This window comes from Ixodes scapularis, unplaced genomic scaffold (assembly GCF_016920785.2).
Source record: "Ixodes scapularis isolate PalLabHiFi unplaced genomic scaffold, ASM1692078v2 PGA_scaffold1__304_contigs__length_218370807, whole genome shotgun sequence".
In the NCBI taxonomy this organism is placed as follows: Eukaryota; Metazoa; Arthropoda; class Arachnida; order Ixodida; family Ixodidae; genus Ixodes; species Ixodes scapularis.
In genome coordinates, this window is record NW_024609846.1 from 121,558,876 (window position 1) to 121,582,938 (window position 24,063).

At 47.6% G+C, this 24,063-nt stretch overlaps 1 protein-coding gene across 1 annotated transcript in view; it reads right to left on the bottom strand.

The window, feature by feature from the left end:
• Nucleotides 1-24,063, bottom strand: part of LOC8026963 (protein gooseberry-like) — a 131,021-nt gene that overhangs the window by 44,800 nt on the left and 62,158 nt on the right. Inside the window, exons 2-3 of the mRNA XM_029970433.3 lie at nucleotides 16,960-17,132; nucleotides 6,661-6,952 (exon numbers count right to left, since the gene is read on the bottom strand). Of these exons, the coding sequence (XP_029826293.2) occupies nucleotides 6,661-6,952; nucleotides 16,960-17,132 (465 nt within the window). The remainder of the gene's footprint in view (nucleotides 1-6,660; nucleotides 6,953-16,959; nucleotides 17,133-24,063) is intronic.

Sequence of the window (24,063 nt, forward strand, 5' to 3'; positions counted from 1 at the left end):
ATCAACAACTGTCTCAATGCAGCGCTCAAGAGGTCATGCGAACACAACGCGGGACAGAGTTTTGAAGACCAATTACAACGGCTTGCGACTTCTGGCTATTCAAGTACCATCTTGTTTGAGGCAGCTAAAAGAATAATCAGCTCTCGAAAGGGAAAAGAAAAAAACTAAACCCTCAAGACACCGCCCTGCAGTGATACCTTACATTCACCAGAGTGTCACATAACATAAAAAAGGTGGCGTCTAGATATAAGATCCCTGTTATATTTTCAGCGCCAAACAAGCTCGAGAAGCTGTGTCCAAAGATAAATACTCCTCAAGATCGACAAGTTCAGTTGACTATCAAACACAAGCAAAAGTATGTGCCTTGCCAAAGCTAGGTAATTATGAAATACTATTCACTTGTGGCAAGCTATACGTCGGTCAGACAGGCCGCTGCGTCAACACCAGGTTGCGGGAACACGCCACCTCACTCAAGTCAACTCCAGCGAGGCATCTCGCAGTACATGTTAGAGACTGTAAATGCCATCCGATCCTGACAAAAACCAAAATCCTACAACGGTTCCGAGACAAAACTTCACGAGAAATATACGAGGCCTTAACCATCAAGCAAAAATGAAGACGCTTGTGTGAGTGCACCATCGGTGGAATTAACTGACAAATAATTATTTTACATTCGGTGGCCAACTTGAGGTTGATTCAGCGGGATTTTCTAGTCTTTTCAAATTCTTTCTTTAAGCTTTTATTCTTAATTTCGATATATTCCCCGGAATTAATTTAGTTACGCTGTTCCCTTTCTTCTCTTTTCTTTCCTTTTTGTTTATACCTTTCAATTTTCTCCTTTTATTATAAATCTTCTTTCTTCCTTTTTTCGGTGTATTTATATGCTGCTTCCTTCTCTTTTCTATTAAAGCGCCAGTTGTGAGTTAGCGCTTGTCCTGTCCCTTGTCCTTTGTCTAACCTTTGCGCTATTTTATTTTTATATAAGCGCGACGCCGTTCTGTGCCGGCTTTCTGCTCGCAGTATACACTTCGCTTCCAGACAGCTGCATCTTCAAACCGCTTGCGACATCGTCCACGACCTTTCAAGACCGCACCACGAAATTAAGGTCACAACTTCCACCGTCCAAATACTTGATGTCACGCGAGCCACGCGAGTTTGTTAACTTATGGTGAATTCCGCCAGTGACCTAAACCAATCCGTGCCCGTTCTGCGCTCCTACATTATTTGAAGAAAAAAAAAAGAAGAAAAAAAGCAACAACAGCAAAATTTACGTACAACGTAAGGTCGGTCTGCCTTTGAGGTACGGTGATGCTGTTTTCCCTCTAGATGAGAAATTTAGCCAGCGCAGTACCAGTGCTATCATCGGTTCTTTAATGAGGATCACGTCGTAACACAACCGCTCACTGGCACGATGCTCATCCAGATCGAAGCGGGCAGGGATGGGATGGGAATTGAACCCACGATCCCTGGGCTCTGCAGCGCGAGCTTTCGCAGCAAGGGAACTTGCCCATAAGGATAAACAACAAAACCACTTTAAACTTACAGTCGAAAATTAATATTACTTTAAACTTGCGTTCATATTAGTCGAGAACATTTGCGTTTGACTGTGCACGACTCCGCTACGGCCGCTTGTGACGACTGACGACAAGGTAACACACTGGTGCCATCTATCTGTAGCCCTGGAACACTAACGGTCTGCGTAAATTTCACGCATCATTTTCACCAGAGGCCCGAAATAATTCCGACGACAATGCCATTTCTCGCATTGATTTTGCGTAGATTTGATCTTGCAAATACAGCAGAATCATCAGTCTATAGTTATATGCGGGCCAGAAGGATTCTAGGGATATCTGATGAATGGCGCCACTATGATGTGTTCTTTCAACTCAACTCGAGCCATGGAAAGCGTTTGACATTAAATGGTAAACGGTTCCTCATGAGCATGCGTGAGTCGAAGAGGATAGCGACTGATCAAGAGTCAGACACACTTGCGTACGATGAACGCTTTCGGTCCCTCCTCGCGGTTCGTGTTGCAAACACGGACCATAAATCATGTCACCTCGATCGAGTGGTTGGAAACACTCTAATAGCTAAGCACACCAATGTTTTCGGTGTTAGGCCAACATACTGTTTACAAACAAGCCCGAATGTTCCCACACCAAGTGTGCCCTGGTGTGTCTGCACTGTGCCCACCCCACTAGGGCACACCTGGTGTGTCCTGCTGGTGTGGGCCTGCACCAGGGCACACACCGGGGCACAGATCCTATTTGCGTGAAACCGAAGTGTCTGCGCATGCGCAGTACCGACAGCAGCGCCACCGCAGGGGCGTGACTTCAGAGAGTTGAGTTGGTGTATACTCGCGGTGAGAAGCCCGCTAGGGGCGCTTCTGTTTTCCTCACTATGGGTAGTCCACGCCCACGCGGTTATGTTTCAATTTTCATAGTGCATAGAAGCTTGGCATTGCACGTGTCTGCACCAGCAGAGGAATTTGAAGTGTCCTCACTCTGGGTTGCGAAAATATTCCACCAGGCTGTGATACCCAAACTTGTCGCCGCAAATACTGTTTTCTTATCGTAAGCTGCCGCTAGCGGTCGTAGCGCAGTCGATCGCAATCGGGCGCAAATGTGTGAACTCGTCTTTACTTGCTGAAGCCACTCGCCCCTGCTTCGGCGTCTTTCCACCTATAGGCCCCCTTTTGCGCAGAACAGAGTATCTGAGAAAATAATAATAGTAAGGGAGTCGGATCGGTGGAACGGGGAAACGTGGGCACAACCATTTTCTTCTGGATGATGCCGATACGTGTTTTCCTTCCCGTCTTCGCATTTAGAAGAGTGCTCGAGATCTATCTTGGACCACGGTAGCCTCCACATCCTATACCGAGTGACCGCATGCCGCATTTTTTTGAGAATAACTCTGCTCACACGCGCATTCAAGTCGTCGTGACTCACGCCCGTACACGCACGTATAAATCCCGTCCGAATGATCGGGGCATTTCAAGACGTTGTTGCTGGGCCAGAGCAACCATATAAGTCAGGAGTGCCGCGAATAGGGACCTCGTGCGTGGCAACGTTGAACCTAACGCGTGCGCGTTCACGTGCCTGCGCTGTCTGGACGCGCACCAGTTTGAGCATTTTTCCTTTCCGCATATGCGCGTGCTCTTTCCTTTTCTTTTTTTACCCGCGGTCCGACTTGAAAGGACGTTCGGAGGTGCAATCCCGCACTGATAGATTTTGGTTTTCGCGTATAAATAAACGCTTATCGCAGCCTCTAAGTGATGGAGCTGTAACCTCTTAAGATACACGAGCCGTTCGCGTGCAAAACTCGCCTAAACCGTTTCGTTAAGCCGTGCGAAATGTGCGAATAAAAGAACGTACCTTCGGGTATTTTATTTTTTCTGGTAACCAAACTTGAACTATCCAAAGAAGGGGTTGATGTATTGGGCTATATTTGAAGCCTTCGGCTACGAAGATGCACCGCGGTGTCTGAATTCACGTTTTATCTCCTAATCTTGCTGTACATTTATTTGCGAAAAAAAAAAATGCCACCTGGCAACATTTTATGCTCGTGTCTCGACTCAAACTACGCAAACATAAATGTTTCGGGAAAATGTATAAGATACCTTTTTTTTTCTTCTGCGCTGTATGCTGTTCTACTTGTTTGAAAGCGTGTCTAGTAGCCATGTGGCTTTCACCTACAAACTCGATTTTGCCTAAGAACTATTTCCACGAAATTTGTTGGGATACATTTCAAAACAGGCTTGAAAAATATGATGATTCTAATATCTGCTATTCGACCCGAAAATGCAGTGTTCCCCGCTACTATTATAAGCGCCACTATGAAAACAGACGCTTAGTTACATATCAGACAAACCATCCCAAACAATAAAAAAATGTCTTTCCCTTTTTTTTTTTTTTTTTTTTTTTTAGGGGGGGGGGTTTACAAAGCAAACGTACACATTTTAATGAATAAACTCGGAGTTGTTATGCCACTATTGAAAAACACGATTGTTTCTCTAAAGTCTAAAAAAGATAATATAATCACGCCCCTAATTTTTGCGAAATAGACCGCTTGCGCGAATAAGAACCGTACCCATAAAAGACTACGAAATTTTTCTTTTCTTTTCCTTTGCTTATAGGAGTCTATATGAATTTAGTTTCTATAAACGAAGTCGGACAAATCGTCAACACGCCTGGCTTCCCGATGAATGCGCACACCAAAAACGTACCCTTCGCCTTTCCATTTTCGCAGCCGAGCACCGAAAACAGGCCTGTGCTACTGAACCAGAGCCAACGTTACTCGCCGTCGAAACTTGGGCCGCTGGCGTCCACCGAGACCGAGCTAAATACGACAACAGCGCCACTCTTTATCATTTGTCTGTACTGTGGTCACCTTGAGCTTTTAGAAAGCATGTTTTTGCGTAAAAACAAACGGAAAAGACTCTTTTTGTATAAAATCCATTGGAGTTCAGTACAAAATGGTAGTCGCGTGATGTTGTTAAAATCTTTAGTTTGCAAGGTTTAGCGGCACAATTAATACTGTTTTTATAAAACCATGCCTCAACGGTGCTTTCAGGTAGCGCGTCCCGACCTGGGTGCATTTTAACTTGGGTGGTAAGTCGCGGCGCGTCCGCCGGGGAGACGGGGGTGGCACCCCTGTAGCCTCTTCCGCTGTATGTTTCGGCGCCGAAAATGCCGATTAAAGCCAAAAGAGAAGTAACGTCCAGTTCCTCGAGTGGCCGCTGCGGGAGAAATGGCGGCGTTGTATTCGCCATTAGCTCGGTTCTCGAGGACAGATTGGGGCCACTAATTCAGGGCAGTCTCTATGGAAGTTTCCCAACTGAGTGGTTGTAGTAACATTGACCAGAGCTCTTTGCTCTGCTCGGCGAGGAGCAGTGCAGACTGCAGGTACGGTCTAAACTTAGTCGCTGGATCCGGGGAAAGTAGCATGATTGCCTTCTCTGCCTGTTAGGCGTAAACGAACAGTTACTAACATACAGACGACCAAACCTCGCAAGCTGATTGGCTGATGGGTCTCAGTCGCCGCGGCAATCGCCATTTTCGGTCCATTCGAACCTTCGAAGCTTCGAAAGGGTCCTTCTGAACCAGTTGCGCTATGATCGCCGTGGAGCACCATCGTGCTGAAAGCGTTCCTCGCCAATATAAGCGTCTTTGGCACTGCGAATTTAATCGACTTATCAATCGCGCTTATCTCCACAGATCTCTTACAATGGTATTGTAGTTCTTGCGTACTTCGAGAGAGTAAAATTATTTCTTAATGCTGCCGAGCGCCGACTCCGTATGTACGGTGCGAAGACGTGCGCTTGCTTCGCCAGTGTGTCGATAACAAGATCAAATTTGGGGGTTTTACGTGCCAAACCTACGACGGGCATCTGGCACGCCCCAGCGGAGGACTGAGGATTAATTTCGACCACCTGGGGATCTTTTGACGTGCAACCGAAAGCTCGGTTACACGGCGCCTTCTCCGCAATAAGCCCCCGTCATATTGCGGGCACCTCGGTCGGGATTCGAACCCGCCACCTGGGGATCCGTAAGCCGGCGCTCTCGCCTCGCAGCCACCGAGGCGGCTGTCGATAACAAGATCTCGGTATTCAAGAAATGTCTCGATAAAGAAACCTGTCACCGGGAATTTGAATCGGCTTACCACGAATGGAGAAATCGAGAAGAAACTGCTGGTTCCATGAACCAATATGGCGACCATACGGGGTAGCTTGGCGCTACTCTTCCAGTGACTTTAATACGGCCTGCATTAGACTGATGGTGGCCAACTGCAGTTTTGATTAGTTTTGAAATTATTTTATTACTTGTAGCACCGAGGAGTTAATGAATAATTATATTACACTCCGAAGAAGTGTCACTCTCACAGAATCGTTACCTTCTCGCGGGATGCACAGACTACAGTTCTTGCAAGGATAAACGCTACCGTTGAATTAAACAACACCTCTTGTATCCATAATGCCCGAGTACCACCAAAGCCACAAACAGAAAAAGCAACCGACACCGACAAGCCTCAAACACGTGCAGCTTGCATGTGTTTGAGGCAAAGTACGAGTTGCCCAAGTACTCAGTATGATGTCTCGATTTGGATTAATTTTGCTTTCATCGACGGAGATAAGAGCGATGCCAGACTGTCAACTTTGACGGTGTTGGTTGAAGGATGCGATGACTCCAAGCTTCCATCGTGCTTTTGCCACACATCATCAAACTTATAGTTCGCAACTGATAAGAACTAGCCAAACTTACAACTCACGACGGCGAGGCAACGTCACGAAGAAGAGGACGCCACCGAAAGGTCTCGGCGTTAATTCCACTTCGGAAAAGCCAGGGAAACGATAACTTCAGTTTTCAGGGAATGCAATGTACAACCAAAATATAACCTATAAAGTATTGACTAATCGTATTTTTGTTCTGCCTCCGGTGCCATGTACAACGCTGGTTACGGTATGCGACAACTGTTTTGCTCTCTAAAGAGTTCCACGGCGCCGAACGCCGGGTGTTCCAGCCTTTGTCACCGTGGCTAAAGATGCCGAGTCAGTGGGCTACAACCGCAAGCGCGGCGGTGTCCGATATTCCGCAGAAGAAAGCAACTGCGCATGCTCAACACGTATCTCAGAATATCCAGTGGACAAAGACGGCAGCTCACCGGGCAGGTCCGGGTGCTTGGGCCCCGCTAGGATGCCGTCGATGGAGTGCTTGTGCAGCGCCTTGGGGTCGTCGTCGTCGTCGCGCGGTCCCCTCAGGAGCCTGCTGATGGAGGACACGGAAGGGGCGCTGGCCCTCTCGCAGATGCCCTCCTTGATGAGGCGGTCTCGGATCTCCCAGCTGAAGATACCCGGGTTCTCGCGCTTGTACTCCTCGATGCGCTTCTCCACCTCAGGGGTCGCCACCCGGGGCTTGCTGCCCCCGATGACGCCGGGCCGGATGCTGCCAGTCTCCTGCAGGGGGCGCCACATGTCGTCATGGGACACACCAAAAAGGGACAAGTGCGCACGAACAGCGAACGAACCGGAAAAGTTGGCGCCTGCACACTGAAAGCTCAAACTTTCACCGAATGTGCATTTACGTTGTGGTTTCTATCTGCTAAAATTTCGAGGCAAAATTTTCTTCCTGTAAAAAATGAGCTCAACAAAATTTGCTAAAGTCAATGCCGGACGTGTTCTCAGATGATCGAGTTAGTGACGTATGCAACTTGTGGCGCCATCCCCAATAGGCGGGGCTAACAGACAACAGAGTGGTCGTCTGCTCGCTCGAATGTAACGTGCCACAAGTTACATTCATGACTAACTCGGTCGTCCGCATATACGTCTGCCGTTGACTTTTACAAGTTTGTTGGCCATATTTGTTACAGGTAGAGAACGCCCTGAAATTTCGCGAGGTAAAATTCACCACCTCGACGCACATTCGTTGAAAGTTTGAACTCTATGTGCAGGCCCCGATTTTTTTCGGTTTGTTTTATAGCGCAGGAAACACTGCTGCCACCCTCGACAATAGAGTGACTCAAATTCTCTATAGGTTACTTAGTTCCACCTAATATATTCTACTTCACTCAGCGTCGTAGAAAAGAAGCCACAGTAGAAGACTTCTTTTGAGCGATAATTTCATTCTTGACAGTTGTAGTCTAATAAACATCGTCTTGTAGAATGTCGGTTAATGGGTGTATCGTTTCGACGGCACCACGTCATTGAATAATCGTCCTGTAAGAAAAAAACAGCTAGATTGAAGCAACAATGACACTATGCTTATCAAGGTAAGAGAGAGTGGATATACGCCAAAGAGGTGACAAAATCAATGTTCATTTTCCTTTTTTTTTTCTTTTCTTTTTTGCGAACGGCTGAGTCTGTTTTTAGTGATTCTATCCGTTACGGGTAAGGGGAGCCGCGAATGTTAGAAGCTGCTTTGACCCATGTCTTAAGACCTTTTTTGTTTACTCTCGTACCCAGCCATCTAATAGGCGTATCCGGTATGGGCGACAAAAAAAAAAAAATTATAAAACGTTTCAACCTGTAAATAGCAAAAAAAAAATAAATAAATAAAATTATAGAGCGGAGGGAAAACGAGAATGTGTGACGGTTACGCTTATATCCTAAATGTCTTTTATTGGCGTGGCGACGGCAAAACAATGTTTCCCCCCATACTGAAAGAGACGACAATTTAAGAAGGCGGCGCCCATATATGAAGAAGGTCTATACCCATCCGTTGTTTTCATTTTTTCGTGCCCACGCATGTGATTGATCCTATCCACAGAGTTTATATTAATTTGAAGTGGAATAGAGCGATTGTAAGCTGATAAGTTTAGAAACTGCTTCAACCACGCAACATCGCGGGCACGATGAGCGCCCTCTAAAGCTGACATCGCACCATTATACCTTCACTGTGACTGAGAGTCACGGCGACATACAGCAGAGTTCTACCTCTCACCTCCCGCACCGCACGTTAGAGTCGTCCCCTCTTTGTGTCCGGCGGCAAGTGAAAGCGCTGTAATTTACCAGGCCCAATAGCCTCCGACCGCAGGTAAAAAAATAAAATACAGTGTCCCGTCTGAACGACCGTGCAGCGCAGCTTTACCACATGACCTTTTTCTTCCAAAGTCACGCGTTAAGCCGATGAATGAATCGAGCCAGATGCATCGGCAGCATCGACGCTTTGTGCCCCCCGGGCCACGGATCCCGTGACGGCAGCACCTTGCACTTTCTAGCCCCAGCCTAAACCGCCTCCCCCCCTCCTCCCTTCTCCCGGGAATTTAAGCCCTAGGTCCCCGCCCCCCTTTCACCGGTGACGTCTCCATCGCGCGGGCGCACAACAAAGCATACCCTCCAATAAACCCCTACACTCCGTCTCACTCTGGAGTGGAGCGCGACGAACGCTATTCTCTGTTCAACCCTAATCTGTAAATGCGGTGCTTCGCGCCCGCAGGCCGAATCGACCGCCTCCTTTTCATCCCCTGACCCCCGTGGGCACGAGTGTGAGCGCGATCACGTGGCGAAAGATGGATGTATGATTGGTCCAACGAACAAGCAGCTTCCACCGCACTGTCAGCTTTGGGGTGAGCGGACTGCGAGATCCACCGCGGATCGCGACACGTGATCTTGCAATCTGGCGGAACGATTCGCGGGTCCCCAGACCACGTGACGCGTCCCCGGCTCTTTATTGGCCGGAATAACCCGCAGCTCCCGCTGCGGTCCGGTTGGTGTCCGGGTTTCCTGCGGTCGCGGTCCCCAACCGCCCGGAAGCGCAGCCCCCTGGTGGCGGTCTTTTTTCCCCTACGAACTTCATTGTGAGTCGTCCGCGTTGTGCCATTGAAGACGTGTTCGGAGCTTATCCGATTCGTCGTCACCGCGTGTTGATCGCCGCAAATGCCCGTTTCCTCTTTTCCTCTATAGTGTCCCGGCTCTGGGATAAATCGGCTTAGGCCGATGCCGCGATCGACGGCTGACTTCTTCCGGCCGACCGCGTGAGGCGTGCGTGCGTTCTCGGCGGAGCGGATTAGTGGCGTGTTAATCCTGGCTGCGTATTTGGCTTTCCCCTCTTCCCGCGGTGGGGTTGCGGTCGAATCATCTGCATGACAACGGCCTTTCTGGCTGGTTTCTCCCGTATGCGTGCCCGAGGAGGTGGCAAGGCGAGTTGCGGTCCGGATTGAGACCGGCGAATTCGCCTGGCGAACGGGCCATTAAATTCACTCAACGCTGTGCAACGTCTTTTACAAAGACAGGCGCCCAGCACGAAGACGAAGTAACTGTCGCGATCCGGGGTGGATCTCGCAGTCCGCTCAACCCAAAGCTGAAAGTGCGGTGGAAGCTGCTTGTTCGTTGGACCAATCAGTTTATATTGAACTTCCAGGTCAATATAGAGTATTCTGACTTCGTACTATGTCTCGCATAAGTTGCCTAAGTTGATACGTACAACTTATTACGTTTTGGCGGAGAACACCTCTTTCGTTCAGCTACTGTACGCCGTCATCTTCCTAAAACCCGCATCGCCACGCTCTCCGCGAAGAATGTCTCTACTTGTGAAGAGCACAAGGCCTACGCCTTGACCTTTCATCAAAACTTTGTGCAACCCTAAAGCCGCGGTCCCTTGCGCGAACACATCGTATAGGAGGCAGTGTACACTGTCTGAAGCATGCTTCTTCCTTGAACGACAGTCCTTTAAGATTAGTCACGCAAAAACTGTCTGAAGACATGTTAGAAGCATGTGTGAAGCAAACATTCTTGGAATATGCTTGAGGCATGTCTATATAATTTTGCCATCATGTCTGCACCAAACACCGCGTCTCTTTTTATGATGTATACTGTTGTTCAGCACATAATATATGCGATATATACTGTCGATTACGAGCGCTCACGAGCAGACGTAAGAACACAGAAGCAAACGTTATCTGTGTCCATTTACGTCTGCTTGTTTCTGTTCGGCGTCCCCAGTGACGTCGTCGTCATAAAGAATGCTACAAACAACCGGCGCACCGTCTACTTAGGCTGCCAGACGGCGTCTGCTTACCTTTCGCTAACCCAGGTTTTGGAATTTTACAATCACTGCTGCTGCATTCAGGTGGAGTTTGAGCTGTCGTCAAATCGAACACACGGGATTAATGTTATTCACATGACATGTGCTTCACGTAAACAGATCTCCGCGATCGCAGGTAAACGGTTCGGCCGTCAGGGCAACGCGTGTGGTGTGTAAAGCAAACGATGTCTTCCGCATTTTCAGACATCATGCGCCACAAAAATTACATATAGTCTTCTAACAGGAAAGGTTTGTTCGGGAACGACTTAAACAAATATTATAATATCGCATTATCTACAATGCTGCTTGTTCTTTGAAGACATATTGGCCTTATTGGCGCTGTTTGAACAGATGCGTGTTGGCGTTTTTGTTACAGTAACTCGATGATTTCTTAAGATACTGTAAAAGTCAATGTCAAGTCAATGGGGACGTACGCGTGACTCCTCATCTTACCTGACGGTACACACACACGAAAAAAAAATATTCAAAAACTACGACAGAACGCGGTTCACGCAACCGCTTTTTTTTTTTTTTTTTTCAACGCCGGTCCTCCGAAGAGATGCTAGAGCGTGCAGAAACGTGCCGGCTCGAACCACGGAAAGCGGGTGCCATTCGCATGCAGAAGCACGTTTCCGTCAAAAAGGACGTTTCCGTTTTGGTTTTTTCATGCGCATCTTCCGCTTTCGGAAGGAATTTCACGACTCTGGCTCCTTTTCTTTCGGGCCGATTCTCTTGCCGGCTCCATGGGTGGCACAGCGGCGCCCATGGCAAAACCCTGGTAAACGCGTTTAAACTCCAACCATTTAAAAAAAAAAAAAAAAAAAAAGATAACAGTGCGAGTTTTTGTTTTGTTTGACAAGGACCAAACACGCTCGACACTCCGAAAGTACTTTGTGTCACCCCCCCCCCCCCCCCTCCCACACACACACACACTTTTTTCCCACCCAACAACAACAACAGCAGCAACAACAAAAACATTGTGGTTTTTCTTATTACCGCAAACAGATTGCTTTGTTAACTCCGATAACAAACCCGATAAGCTACCGACGCCCTTGTGCATGCGAAGTATCGTAATCGGGCATAGTTATCCGAGCTGTCGGAAAGATCTACTAAAATTCCCATATTGACGCGGAGACTATGTTGGACATAAAACGGTTTATCGGAACTCCCTGTTCTTTGGGTTTCTTCTACAAACTTAGTAAATCGTTCCGATGACTCCAATAACGATTCCCGATAACGATACTCCGCCGCCGGCTTCGCTTAGGCATAGTTTCGTTATCGGATATCATTATGTGGGTCATCGGAGGTATCGGGACGGTCGACTAAAGGCTCGTTCACACAGACCCGTTTTCTTACGTTACGTTACGGAAAGTCACCGGGAAATCTGTGCTTCGTATTAAGCGTGACTACCAATTCACGGAGATAGCCTGGCACACGGCATTCGAGGCACGAATGTTTCGGTGACTAAGACGTTACGTAAGAAAACGGTGCTGTATGAAGAGTTGAACCGAGCTCAACTCCTTACGTTACGTTACGACGAGCCTTGTGTCCTTGGTTGCCTCTGTAACTCACCGTCCTAGCTCGTCGTCACCGAAACATTTGTGTTTAGAATGTCGCGTGCCAGGCTATCTCCTTGAATTGGCAGCCACGCTTAATACGAAGCACAGATTTTCCGAGGACATTTCGTAACGTAACGTAAGAAAACGGGTCTGTGTGAACGAGCCTTAAAACTGTCTAATAATAATAATATGTTGTGTGTATGTTTATACAGCTGGAAGTTAGCCTGCGTCAATGGGCGTCATGGTTTCTCAGCTCAAGATCCCTCGGTTCTGCAGCGCGAGTTTTCGCTTCACGTGCTCCGAGCTAGTGTGCGCCAGAGCCGTGTATTAGCGGCGAGATGTTTGGGTGGCGCCTTCCTATGGTTACCTCTCGTGACGTTATTACCCTGCGAACAAGTTCGATGGTGTTTGTAATTAGCATGGTGGAAGCTGGAAATCATTGTGCTTTTAAACCAATACTGCCAACACCGTCAAAATCGAAGTTCTTACATTACTCTTATTTCCGTCGATCTGGAATCCTTCGCCGACGTCAAAGAAAGTCAGCATTCGGCCAATCGTGGGGGGCCGACCACCGCGACGCTTTTGATCGGTCACGTTGCCAATAGAGATAGTTTGGCCATTCATTGAGAAGTATAGGAGGAGGCAAGGTGAAGAGGCGCCATTGGCCGAATGTGGGATGGGCGTGTTCCAGGGCATCTTCACAAATTCGAATGTGGCCAACCAGGAGCCGGAAATAATACCCTGGCGGTGGTCGCGCGAAACGAAATTAATAAGTGCGTCGGAGTAACTTTTGGTGACTCAAAATATAGTGCACGCCATGTTTCAATCACGGTCATCTAAAATCACGGTGGAAGAGCGCGACGGAACGATGGACTTCATCCGTACGCCAGGGGCCGAATGCCGAGAATCGGCCATCTGAGCGCCGATCGGTCACACTATGTCCGAGACTCCGAGCAAAACAGAGTTCGAGCGGCACATTCGTTTCTTAGATCTTTTTGCATGATCAAAATCGAAACATCAGGTACACCATATCTTCAACCCTAAAGAGTTACTACATTTGACCCTTACGCTCATATTAAAACTGTTTCTCGCTACAACCGCTAGGGGCTTCTTTTCGGCTTCTGGTTGGCCAAGTGGCATGCCAAGCCCTCTTTCTGCGTCTGGCGCACACCCTGGCTCTGCCCGCTCCTCCCATTGACAAAACTCTCTCTATAGACCTTTTCCACGAGGGCGCCGCCATCTTGAATTGTCGTCACTTCCAGTATGGGCGACGAAAAAAAAGTAAAACTTTCAACCTGTAACCAGTCAAAAAATAGAGTGGAGCCAAAACGAGAATGTGTGACGGTTAGGCTTATATCCTAAATGTCTTCTATCGGCGTGGCAACGGCAAAGTTACGTTTTCGCCCATACTGGAAGTGACGACAATTCAAGATGGCGGCGCCCTTGTGGAAAAGGTCTATACACGGCTCTGGTGTGCTCTAGCCCTCTCGTCCACCGATCCCCCCCCCCCCCCCCCCCCCCCCCGTCGCTGTTGTCCTTCTGCAGAAATTGCGGGAAGGTACACATGCGAGCTTTGTTTATTATTACGATAAAAACCTACCACACGAAAAAGGAAAGTTGACATTTATCAGTCTAAAGAGAACAGGTTTCCGAGTAACTGGGTGGCGCCGCCTTTGGTGTATCTTTTCCAATTACGGGTTAATGCGATTTCGCTCACTCGAAAGTTGCAGCGCGTGGAACAATAAACAACGATTAGAGCAACCTAATTACCACCGAGAAACGCTTCTTTGTATAGTTTGAATTCGTGTTTGTGGACACGGTACAAATCCCACGCCCTTGCCCCCATCCCCTTCTCTTCCTCCAACCATGCAAGTTTTTGCTTCTATTTTGATTTCTTTCTTTTTCTCTCTCTCCCGTTCAGAACTAAAAGAAGAGAATGCACCTTGTCTGAACAAACCTAGACATACCTAAACAACCGACGGAACAGAGGGGCATTTCATTTGCGAACCTGGCAGCGGTCACGTGCAGTACGGCGGCTGCTGCTGCTCGTGGGTGGTCGGTTCGCCAGAAGCCGTCCCCCGACGCCTCGCAGGCGCCTCGTCCGTGTCATGCGATTTCAAGCGCGCACCTAATTGCCCTTTCGATTCGGGCGTCAGCAGCGCGCGCGCGTACCGTGGACAAGCGAGCCCCGCACCGCTGACGCAGCCAGATCTCGGAAGGCGAGACGGCGAAGGTCAGTCAGCGAGTCAGCCTTTCCCGGACCTCGACGGTGGTGGTCGAGCGGAGACCACAGCTTACGTCTCGCACACGGTCACGGCCATAACATCAATAAACCCCTCTGCTCTGTCCTGCGTTGACTTGCTCCCCCCCCTTCCTGGGTCTCCGTCGTTTCGTTCTAAATATGGACTGACCTTTGGTTTGTATACAAGTGTATCGGACGTAACGGCAGAATGACGGAGGAGGTCATCAAAGAGGCTTCGTTGTAGGAAGCGTGCCGATGCGAGTTCAGCGTGATTAGGCATGCTGAATAATCCGGCGAGGAATTTTTACGCGGCTGAGAGGAGTACCTACGAAGTGTTACCGTTAAGCGTTACTCGCCACCAGCTTTCACAAATAACTCATTACTTGTCTTATATTTCTGGCTAGCTACCTTTCGGATTAAAATGTCATTACACGCGGAAAAAAAAAGAAGAGGTTACAGACATCTGTGGTAGTACTGAGACTCGCATAGTGGAAGTTTAAAGCAAGCTTAAAGGGGTCATGAAGCAATTTTCCTACTTCTTCCTCCTTAGCTTTAATCCTCAACTCAAATGCAAATTGTGAAATCACGTCGTTGTGACATTCTTCGGCACCGGTGCGATTACTGTTGTTTAGAAAATTTTATTTACAACAGTGGTGTCATGCCCATAACAACACCAAAACCCGAGAACGCGCTATGTACAGTATATAGTCTTTCAAGCTAGCCAACCCCGTGCCTAAGGCGCGGGCACGCACCCACCGCTCGGCAAAGCGCCCGTCCGCGTACTTAGCTTTACTTTACTTATTTTGCAGAAAACACGATGACTCCTAGCTTCAGCTTCCACTGTGCTTTTTATGCAAACTATAGAACTTCTTATTCCCCGGTGACGATAAGTTCCGTCAGGGCACTCAATGGCCACGATCGCAAATCCAAATATTCGTCGACGGATTGATTGTTGACGAGTGCATACGCCCGACTGACGCACTTCTCGTGTCCAATGCGTCAGCTGGGGTCGGCTGACGTCAGGTTGACGCCGCTGACGCGATTTGGGAATCGCGGATGTATTATAGTGAAAAGGCGGAGAACTTTTGAAAGAAAGAAGGTACAAAATAGTTCGCCATATATTCAAATGTTCGTACCGAAAAGCTGGTTTTTGATTTTCTACCTTTTTTCTTTTAGCCAACTAAACGATATGCGATTAGTAAAGTCCCAATTAAAAATCATTCATCCCAACCCAAAATTCGTTTCATGACTCCTTTAATGCTGACAAACTAAATTGTGTTGTTTTACACACTTTGAGCGTATTCATCAATTGCAGCAGGTGACACCCTCGCACCGTGACTTAACCTTGGGTGAGTTCGTGCGCACGCCTTGTATTATATCCGGCGTCAAATATTTTGTGCCCCGTTGTCAAAGCTCTAGCATGCATTGCCGAGCGCCATTGTGGCGCTCGACACTGAGAGCGGCTAGGTCGCCTGCCGAACCCTTGGCGGTTCCGACGAGGCGGCTTGTTGCAAGCTTGGGTCAGTGATTGTAAAATCAATTTTCCACGAGAGGAGTGGAGCGAAGCTATAGGGGTGTTAGCGCGAAGCGCAGTATCTTTAGAGGCCTAGGTTGGAGCCCACAAAAGAGGCTCCGCCTTATTATGGGACAGCGACATCAATTTTCATTTCGTTCGCCGACGGCCTGCAACTCTGTCGTCGCCATCACTGCCAACGGTACGTCGCGTCTGGCTGTGGCTGGAGCGTTGCAGCGTTGACTTTAGTGGACTGTATGCAGAAATTTGCCTCTGCTGGCTTCAGACGCTGCGTTCGCGTTTGCGTCTGTTGAGCAGACTCTTCGTTGCCCTAGGGACTGTGACCATAACAGACGGACTTCATCGTGCGGAAGTAGGTGGTGGAGTGGCGATACAAAAGAGTGTTTGGGTTCTTTCGTTGCGCTTTTTAACGGGCGGAACGTGAACAAGAAGAGTCCGAAATGAGGACTTACTATATAGCTTAATTTCTACTAGCCTAAAAAAAAAAAAAAAAAATCACAAGATTTTTTTTTTTTGACATTTGGCGGCTTTTTTTTTTAACATGCGTTTTAGAATATATTTTTTTTTTGTAGCGGAGTAGTTTTAGACAGGCATTGTATTTTGATGATAAACTTTTCTTGCGGCTGATGCAAACAATGATAAGTAGAAACGAAATGTGCTCGTGCTATTCGTAACACACGGCCGATTAAGTCAGGCACGACATGCGCGTTCGGAAGGTGCCTTTCTTCACATGCCTGCATTTTCTCACATGGGAGCTTATGTAAGCATTTGCAAACGTGGCATCCAGTCTGGTGTCTCAAGTGATAAACCAAGCATTTGCAGGGTGTGTGTGAATGTAACTTCTCTGAGCTCAGCATCACCTTGCCACACTACGTCCACATGAACACAGAACTCGCAATGGATATTCATTGCATGCACTGGCGTCACTTCAACCTTCAGCATGTAGCTACTGCAGCGTACCATTCGCACCATCGAATTATAGTTTCACTCAGGAAGAACAAGGAATGACCACGAGCGTGATGTGATAACGTCACGTGCGAGCCACGCCCTAATACGTCTTTGTAGGCGTTTTGGCGAGGTCGGGACGCGTTGCCACCGCGGTCTCACCTGGTATCGGTTGAGTATTTTGGAGACGCAGCCGTGCGACACCCGCAGTTGCCTGGAGATGACGCAGGGCCGGATTCCGGCCGCGGCCATCTCGACGATCTTGAGCCTAATGTGGTTGGGCAGCGGGCGGCCGTTGATGAACACGCCGCCGAGCTGGTTCACTCGGCCCTGGCCTGGAGAAGAGAGGGAGGGACAGAATTAGCCAGATGCTTGGACAGTCAGTGCTGAACGCAACGCGTTACAAATAACAACGTTACTGGTAACGCTTTAGGTTTTTCAGCAACGTACTAACGTGCTCGGTAAAATCCGGAATCTGTAACGAGTAAATAATTTCGGCCCTATTTTAGGATATTGTCTGTCGAATATGACTTTACTCGTCACTTTTTATTAAAATTAGTCACTTTCTCGGTCCCTTTAAGGGGCTAACGCATCATCGGGGCATCGCTGTATTCTAAAAATTTGATAAAAAAATGATCAAACATCTTATAATATTACCCCGTAACAGTTGAGTTGTTCTCAAACTTCGTATACGCTTTATGTCACTGCCAAATAATAATACCGAAATTTAAACTACTTATAGAGGGACGCTATATTTGCAGGACGGTAACAAACGTCAGTAACTCACTAGGTTTTGACACACTAACGGGTAACGATATTTCTTTATTTAATTCAGATGACGGACACAACACCATGTGTACAGCGGGCCATGCATGGTGTTGTGATAATTGCGGGTACGTGCGTGGGCGCTGAATTAATTGGCTTTCACGTCTTGTCTTTATTTATTCCGTTCACTTCATTCTTCAGTAGGGTGGCACGAGATCTTTTTGTCTTTATAAGCAGCACAGTGTTCTTGCCAGCAACGCAGGCTTTTTGTATACCTCATGTCAATAACCGTGAAGCAAAACAAGGGGAGATCAGTAATATGGCGGCTCCAAGTCGGTCCTCCCTGAAAGGTTTCCAATCGCAGAAATAAGTCAAGATTCTGCGTTAGGTTGAATCGCAGCAAAAAGCGATAAATATTTTGCGACTGAGGTTATGTATCGCGTGATTGAATATTAGAAAAATAGGGCACGCAAAGCAACATCATTATACCAAAATGTAGCCGAATGTTATTTGAAGCGTTCGTATATCTTACGTATACGGATGGTCGAATATTTTTTACGGCTTTATGTGAGGTGTGGGTTGGTGAGAAAATAAGAGATGGTAGCAGCAGCGTCTTGGAAGAGCGCCGTGATGGGTATCACAGAAATCGCATTTGTTTAGAACGGTGCACTTTTTAAAGTTCGTTTGGCTGTCCTAATTCTTGGCTCTGCGATTAGTCGCTGACAAAATGAAAACGGCAGGGCGTATCTTTCGAACGACGTACAGCCTCCGACACGTGCTACAGGCTTTCCGCAGTGCTTTGGCAGAGCGCGCGCGCTCGAGGTAGGCGAGACGCCGAAGAACTGTCGAAGGTATGTGAAGCTCGCGCTGGTGGCTGGAGAACTCTGTTGTTCTCACCTTGTCAGTGGCTATTGGGCAGAATATCGAACTATAGGGGACACTATATCGAGCTTGTTGTCCCCACAACCCGTTGTTTACTAACACATCATGACAAAGAATTGAACCTCGTCTAGCACGGTCTGACCACGAGCACTTCGCTCTGACCAGTGCTTTCGTCGGACGAGGTGTTGAAATCGTCATCTTCGATTTCTCTTTTAAATATAATGAAAGGCGTTTACAATTGCTTTTAATGCCGAATTAGAGCGCAGCTCTTGAGGAAGAGCAGCAGAGGGTACGGAGAGGAGGGTGCTTCTCCTCTTCCTCCGTACCCCCTACTCCTCCATCCTCCTCCACTTCCCTCTCCTCCTCCTCTCCTTCTCCTCCCCTCCTCCTGACTTCCTCCTCCTCCCTTCCTCTCCCTCCCTCCCTCCTCCCTCGTGACCTTCGTCGGGGCCTACACGAGTGACCATCGTTACGCCAGTCGTGACCCTCGTGGTGTCACACGTGACGTCACTTGTGACACCATTATGGGAAACGTCCCATAATGCAACGCGCGGTTACGGCGACGGCGACGCCGCTCAAGCCGGAAACAGGCGCCTAAGAGCTGCACTCTAAAAACAAGCAAGAAAATTAAGTTTATTTTCCCCACAACTGAGGCGTTCTGCTAGAGGCGTGACTGTTCAATTTCCTCCCGAATACCCGTGAAAAGAGCGCTTTGCTTGTTACAGTAGACGATTCACGATCTGTCGTTTCTGCTCAACATCGTAAACTTGGCTTTTCCGACGCCTGGCTTGTGGGCAAGCTGCTTCGTATTTTTCGCCAAGCAAGTCTCGACATAACGCCACATGTTCGTATATAAAAATAGATCATAACTATGTTATTTTGTGGGGAAACTTACAGTTGCTCTGATACGCTCCGCCGTTTTGAGCCCGTGTGCTGAAAACTTCACATCGTACTTCAGAAAGAGTTGAGCATACGAGGGACAACCAAGGCAGCGCACAGTGTAGAAGCAACTACGAGACAAAGTAGTATTATCTTTATTTCACGTCAATACGCTGAAAAAGAAAGGGAGAAAAACCAACCCATAAAACTCAGCGTGACGGGCACCCTCCAAAATGTGCACATTTGGAGCGATCGAGCGAAATGTGCATATTTTGCGCATGGAACGTGAAAATAATAGCGACCTTCTCAGTTTTTCGGCGATTTTAACGGTATATAGTTTCGTAATATACGCTCTCGGTTCTACAAATCATCACTTAACACGCCAAACTATAAATTTATTAATGTCAAGAAAACGCCGTGCAGCTCACCTACACTCGTGCCGGATCAGCATAATGGTTTTTGTATAGTTTTGCCAGTTTTACGCCATTATCAATGTACGGGTGCTTGGTAAAAAATTTACCCCAAGTAATTACTACCATTTAATTTATTAATTAATCGAATAGGCGGTAACGTTGACCTTCAAGCATAATATCCTCCCCCTCCCCCTCCCAAAAAAAAGTGACCAAATTACATTTTTATTTTACTATTTCTTGCTATGCCATCAGTGGCACAATGCACAACCTCGTTCAAAACTTGATGCTGTGCCAAATACAAACAAAAAAAGTACAAAGGCATGTTTTTTGTTTTTTTTTAGTGAAGCCCGCTGAACCTGCTAAAGTGGCCTCAAGTACGTATGAAACATGACATAACTTTCTCGAAATTTCTGATTCAAATCCAAACCGACTTACCGGCTAAAAAAAAAAAAAATAGCAATAACAGTTGTAATTGATTAACCGAAAAGGTTAGCCGAACAATCAACCAGCCTTAGCTGTAACTAAAACTTTCAACGAGATTGATCGTATACTCGTTTAAAAGCCGTTAACGTATTTCATATCAAGTGGCAAATTAACCGGTCGTAAGCTTCGCTGCCCCTCCCGTGTGTCGGGACGTCAGCGAATGCCTCGGGTCGCGGGACGTGTCGCGTCAATTCGCGGCGGGTGGCCGAGTGTCTGGTTTCGGACCGGAAGATTGATGGGCAAGACCTGTCGCCCGGCATCTTCGCGCTACTCCTTCACAGATCGAACCGCAAGGTCAGTCGGTCGGTCTCTGTGTCGATGGGCTGCCCGCGAACAACACAGCTTGAGCGCAAAGTGAGTTGCGTTCTTCACATGATTCCGCGGGCTGCCCTAAAAACATGGGTTACACTGACGTCACATCGCATACTTTTGACCATCATGTAAGAGGAGGAGAGAGAAGCCGCTTTTGTAAGATTTTTGAGTGAAGGAATAATCTTCTATAATCTTATGGGAGGAGAATGGGGCACCAGAGTGTTCCCTCTTACGAAGAGAGAACAAACTGGCGCCATCTATCAACCAGCCGTGGAAGACTCGCAATTTCCGTAGATTTCCTTCGTTTTTTTTTGCGCACATTTCTATTATTATTGGCAAAAAGTTTTTTTACATTGCTATAAACGATCGTTTCTCATAGATAGCACCCACATTTGATCTCGCAAATACTGAAAATCCTTCGCTCTATATTGAAATGCAGTTCCGGAGTCACCTCATAGATGGCGCCATGGAGCGTGCCATTCCGTTTTCTAGTCGTAAGATAGGAGGTCGTATTGCACTCGGTCGTAAGCAGTCGCAAGTGTGTAACCTTTACGATGTGAGTTATATATGCAAAGCATAGACCGTTCCAGAAATCACCTTCTGCGAGTTGCCATCTTTGTCTTCTGGGCTACGAAACGCGTTCTAAACTTCCGCTGTATTTTTTTTAATATATATATCTTGTGGCCGCGCATGTGCTCTCAGCCCTGCTCACTTGGCCTTTTTCGCCCTGGTGATGAGCGGGTAGGTGAATAGAGATAGATAAACTCTCGCTTCAGTCTATAATATCGAGGAGACGAGCTTTTCTATTTTTTTTTTCTGCGCGCCAGAATATACTCGGCACGTGTCCGCAGTGAACAACACAACTGAATCGTCATCTCTACAGATATGTGATCCAGAGAACGATATAGAAGCTAGCGTAAGCATATAGCTTAGGCAGTTGGTTCTAAAGTGCATTGCACCCTCTGGCTATACATGCCGGAGCTGATCACGTTGTCTTTTTTTTTTAATTCTGTTCTTCCTTTTTAATTCGAAAGCGTTAACTGTCTCATGGAGCGAGCCGACGTCATCAGCTTTGAAACCATGCTAAACGGCAACTTAATGAAACCATGCGCAAAGCTAGCCAACGGCACCTTTTACACTTCCGTCCCATTGGCTGGCGCGCGTCAACGAGGCTCACATTGGCCGCTGCGCATCAGTTTGTGTAGTGTCATCCTCACTGTGTTATCACATTGTTGTGTTATCACTGATCACCGCGTTCGCTCGCCTCTTATCGGTTGTACGGCGCGTGTCAATATATACGGCGCATGGAATAAACGAAGGGGTTAGTTCTGCTGGGAAGTACGTTGCTGTTTGTTCCTTCCTCGCGCCGCAAGGCACACGGTAGTTTGAACGATCGCTCACCCGATGGCGCTGCGTGTCCGCGCGCGGCAGTGGCTCCACCATTCCACGCCCAAGGTCAGCGTGTTGTACTCCGCAGATTAAAGGGAGCAAAGAGCGGTGTGCGTGCTTTCGCATTCATAACTCATAAAAAGTGCTGAGGTGTACTATCGCGGACAATATGAGCTGAAACAGCGCTCCGGCCGGCGCACGGTACTACCTGCGCCGCCTGTCGCCTTGCTCCGCGCACATGGCGCATCCTGAGTCCGAGATATTTTCTCACTTGCGCTCGCTGCGCCACTGCGCTCTTCCGGCTGTCTGCAAGCGAGACGGCGGGTGCGACAGCGGGCTTGTGTGGAAGGGCGGCGGGGGGAACAAAAGATTGCACTTGTCGTCCCCTTTTTGGTATTGATTTACTTTACTCTACCGCGCAGAATCCCGTAGAAAAAACGCTGACTGGTGAAGAAAAAATATTGAAGTGTCTTAAATTTCAACTGCGATTATCGTTTTTGAAAGTCATATCAAAAGACGTTGCAGGTTGTTTTTCTTTAATTATATGTGCATGCACAAAGTAGGATATCGTAAAATATAGGCCAAAATATGTATGCCGGATTTAGTCCGGCTCCAAGGTATTTTTTTTTTCTGTTTCATTGATCACAGATGTTAAAAAAAACGGTAAGCATACATGTTGCTGAGAAGGTTTTGTAACCTTGATTAGTATGAAAAGGTTCAAGAATATTATTTTTTATTACTGGGCCCACGTGTTCGTTTCAAGCTAAACAAGTTGCTGACAATACACCACTTTTGTGTTTATGGATTCCTAGTCTTAATAAGGTGGGACAAACAGTCATATATTTGTCAAGAGAAGGAGATTGAAACTTAATCGAATGAACATTTGCAGAGGTCATTGTCAGACAAAAAAGATTAACAGTCGGCGTGGAAGTTCAACTGCACTATACAAAGAGACCGGGATGAAGGAGGCACCCCTCAAAAGTATGCGTGGATAACGGCGTCAAACAGTGTGTCGCAACCCTATAGCATCAAGCTTTGTTCCAATCGGCAGATGTCCAGTTCAGGGGGTCCTGAGGCGTAGTAAAATTTGCAAAATAATTTAATACTGCGTCATTCTCCCCTGACCCGCGACCACGATTCTCATCCTGTCTGGTAAGAAATCATAGAGCGCGGCCACGAAGTCTGGCTCAGCCCCGAAGCCACTCCCAATCACCTCTGATTGCTTTCCACGATTTGTGGGCAGTGGCGCAGTGGAGGGGACGCCGTGACATGGATACCTTGATGCGCCTCCAAATGATTTCAATGATATTCAGATCGGCTTCTTTTGGGGGCCAAGGCCGCTTCGTCAGGCAGCGCTCCTCTATGAGATACGAGCGTGACAGCGCATTTTCCACTTCGGCGCTTTCTTGACATGCACTGAATTGCACGTTAGCTGAAAACGTGAACATTGGGCTAGCAGACGGCCGGAAGAGCGCAGCGGCGCAGTGAGCGCAACTGATAATTTATCTCGGCCTCAGGGTGCGCCGTGTTTAGGGAGCGATGCGACAGGCGGCGCAGGTAGTACCGTGCACAGGCCGGAGCGCTGTTTCAGCTCATATTGTCCGCGATAGTACCTCCAGTCTTTTTTAAAACTAGACTAAACCCATGCTGTCTAAACATGTAATATATAACAGGCTTTCCTTTGCTTCCAGATGCACGAGTGTTTGAGCAGCAAGCTGCAATGTAAACCAAATAGCCACCGCTGAAAGTCTTTCAGACCTTTAAAGAAAGGGACTCCTGGCCGGTCTCATTTTCAGCGTTCGTGGGTATGGTGCGTGATTTGCTCGCTTGACGAAATGACCAACATGCGGATGTTGGGCTATGGGAATTGCACACTGGGTTGTGTATTTGTAAACATTGGAATGGTCTATATACACATATATCATGTTTATCATTTCTTCGCAGCTCGCGTGACCTAATACACTCAACCTACTGTCCTTATCACAGGCGCGATCATTGTATAGGCTCGGTATTACAAGTTTCAGTGACTCGGTATTTAGGTGAGACAATGAAGGCTCACCAACGGTAGTTCTTTATAGCGCGCTGAAAGCGTGGGTGAGTTAGCTTGTAGGTACGCTTGACGTTAATAAACACACAAAAAAGC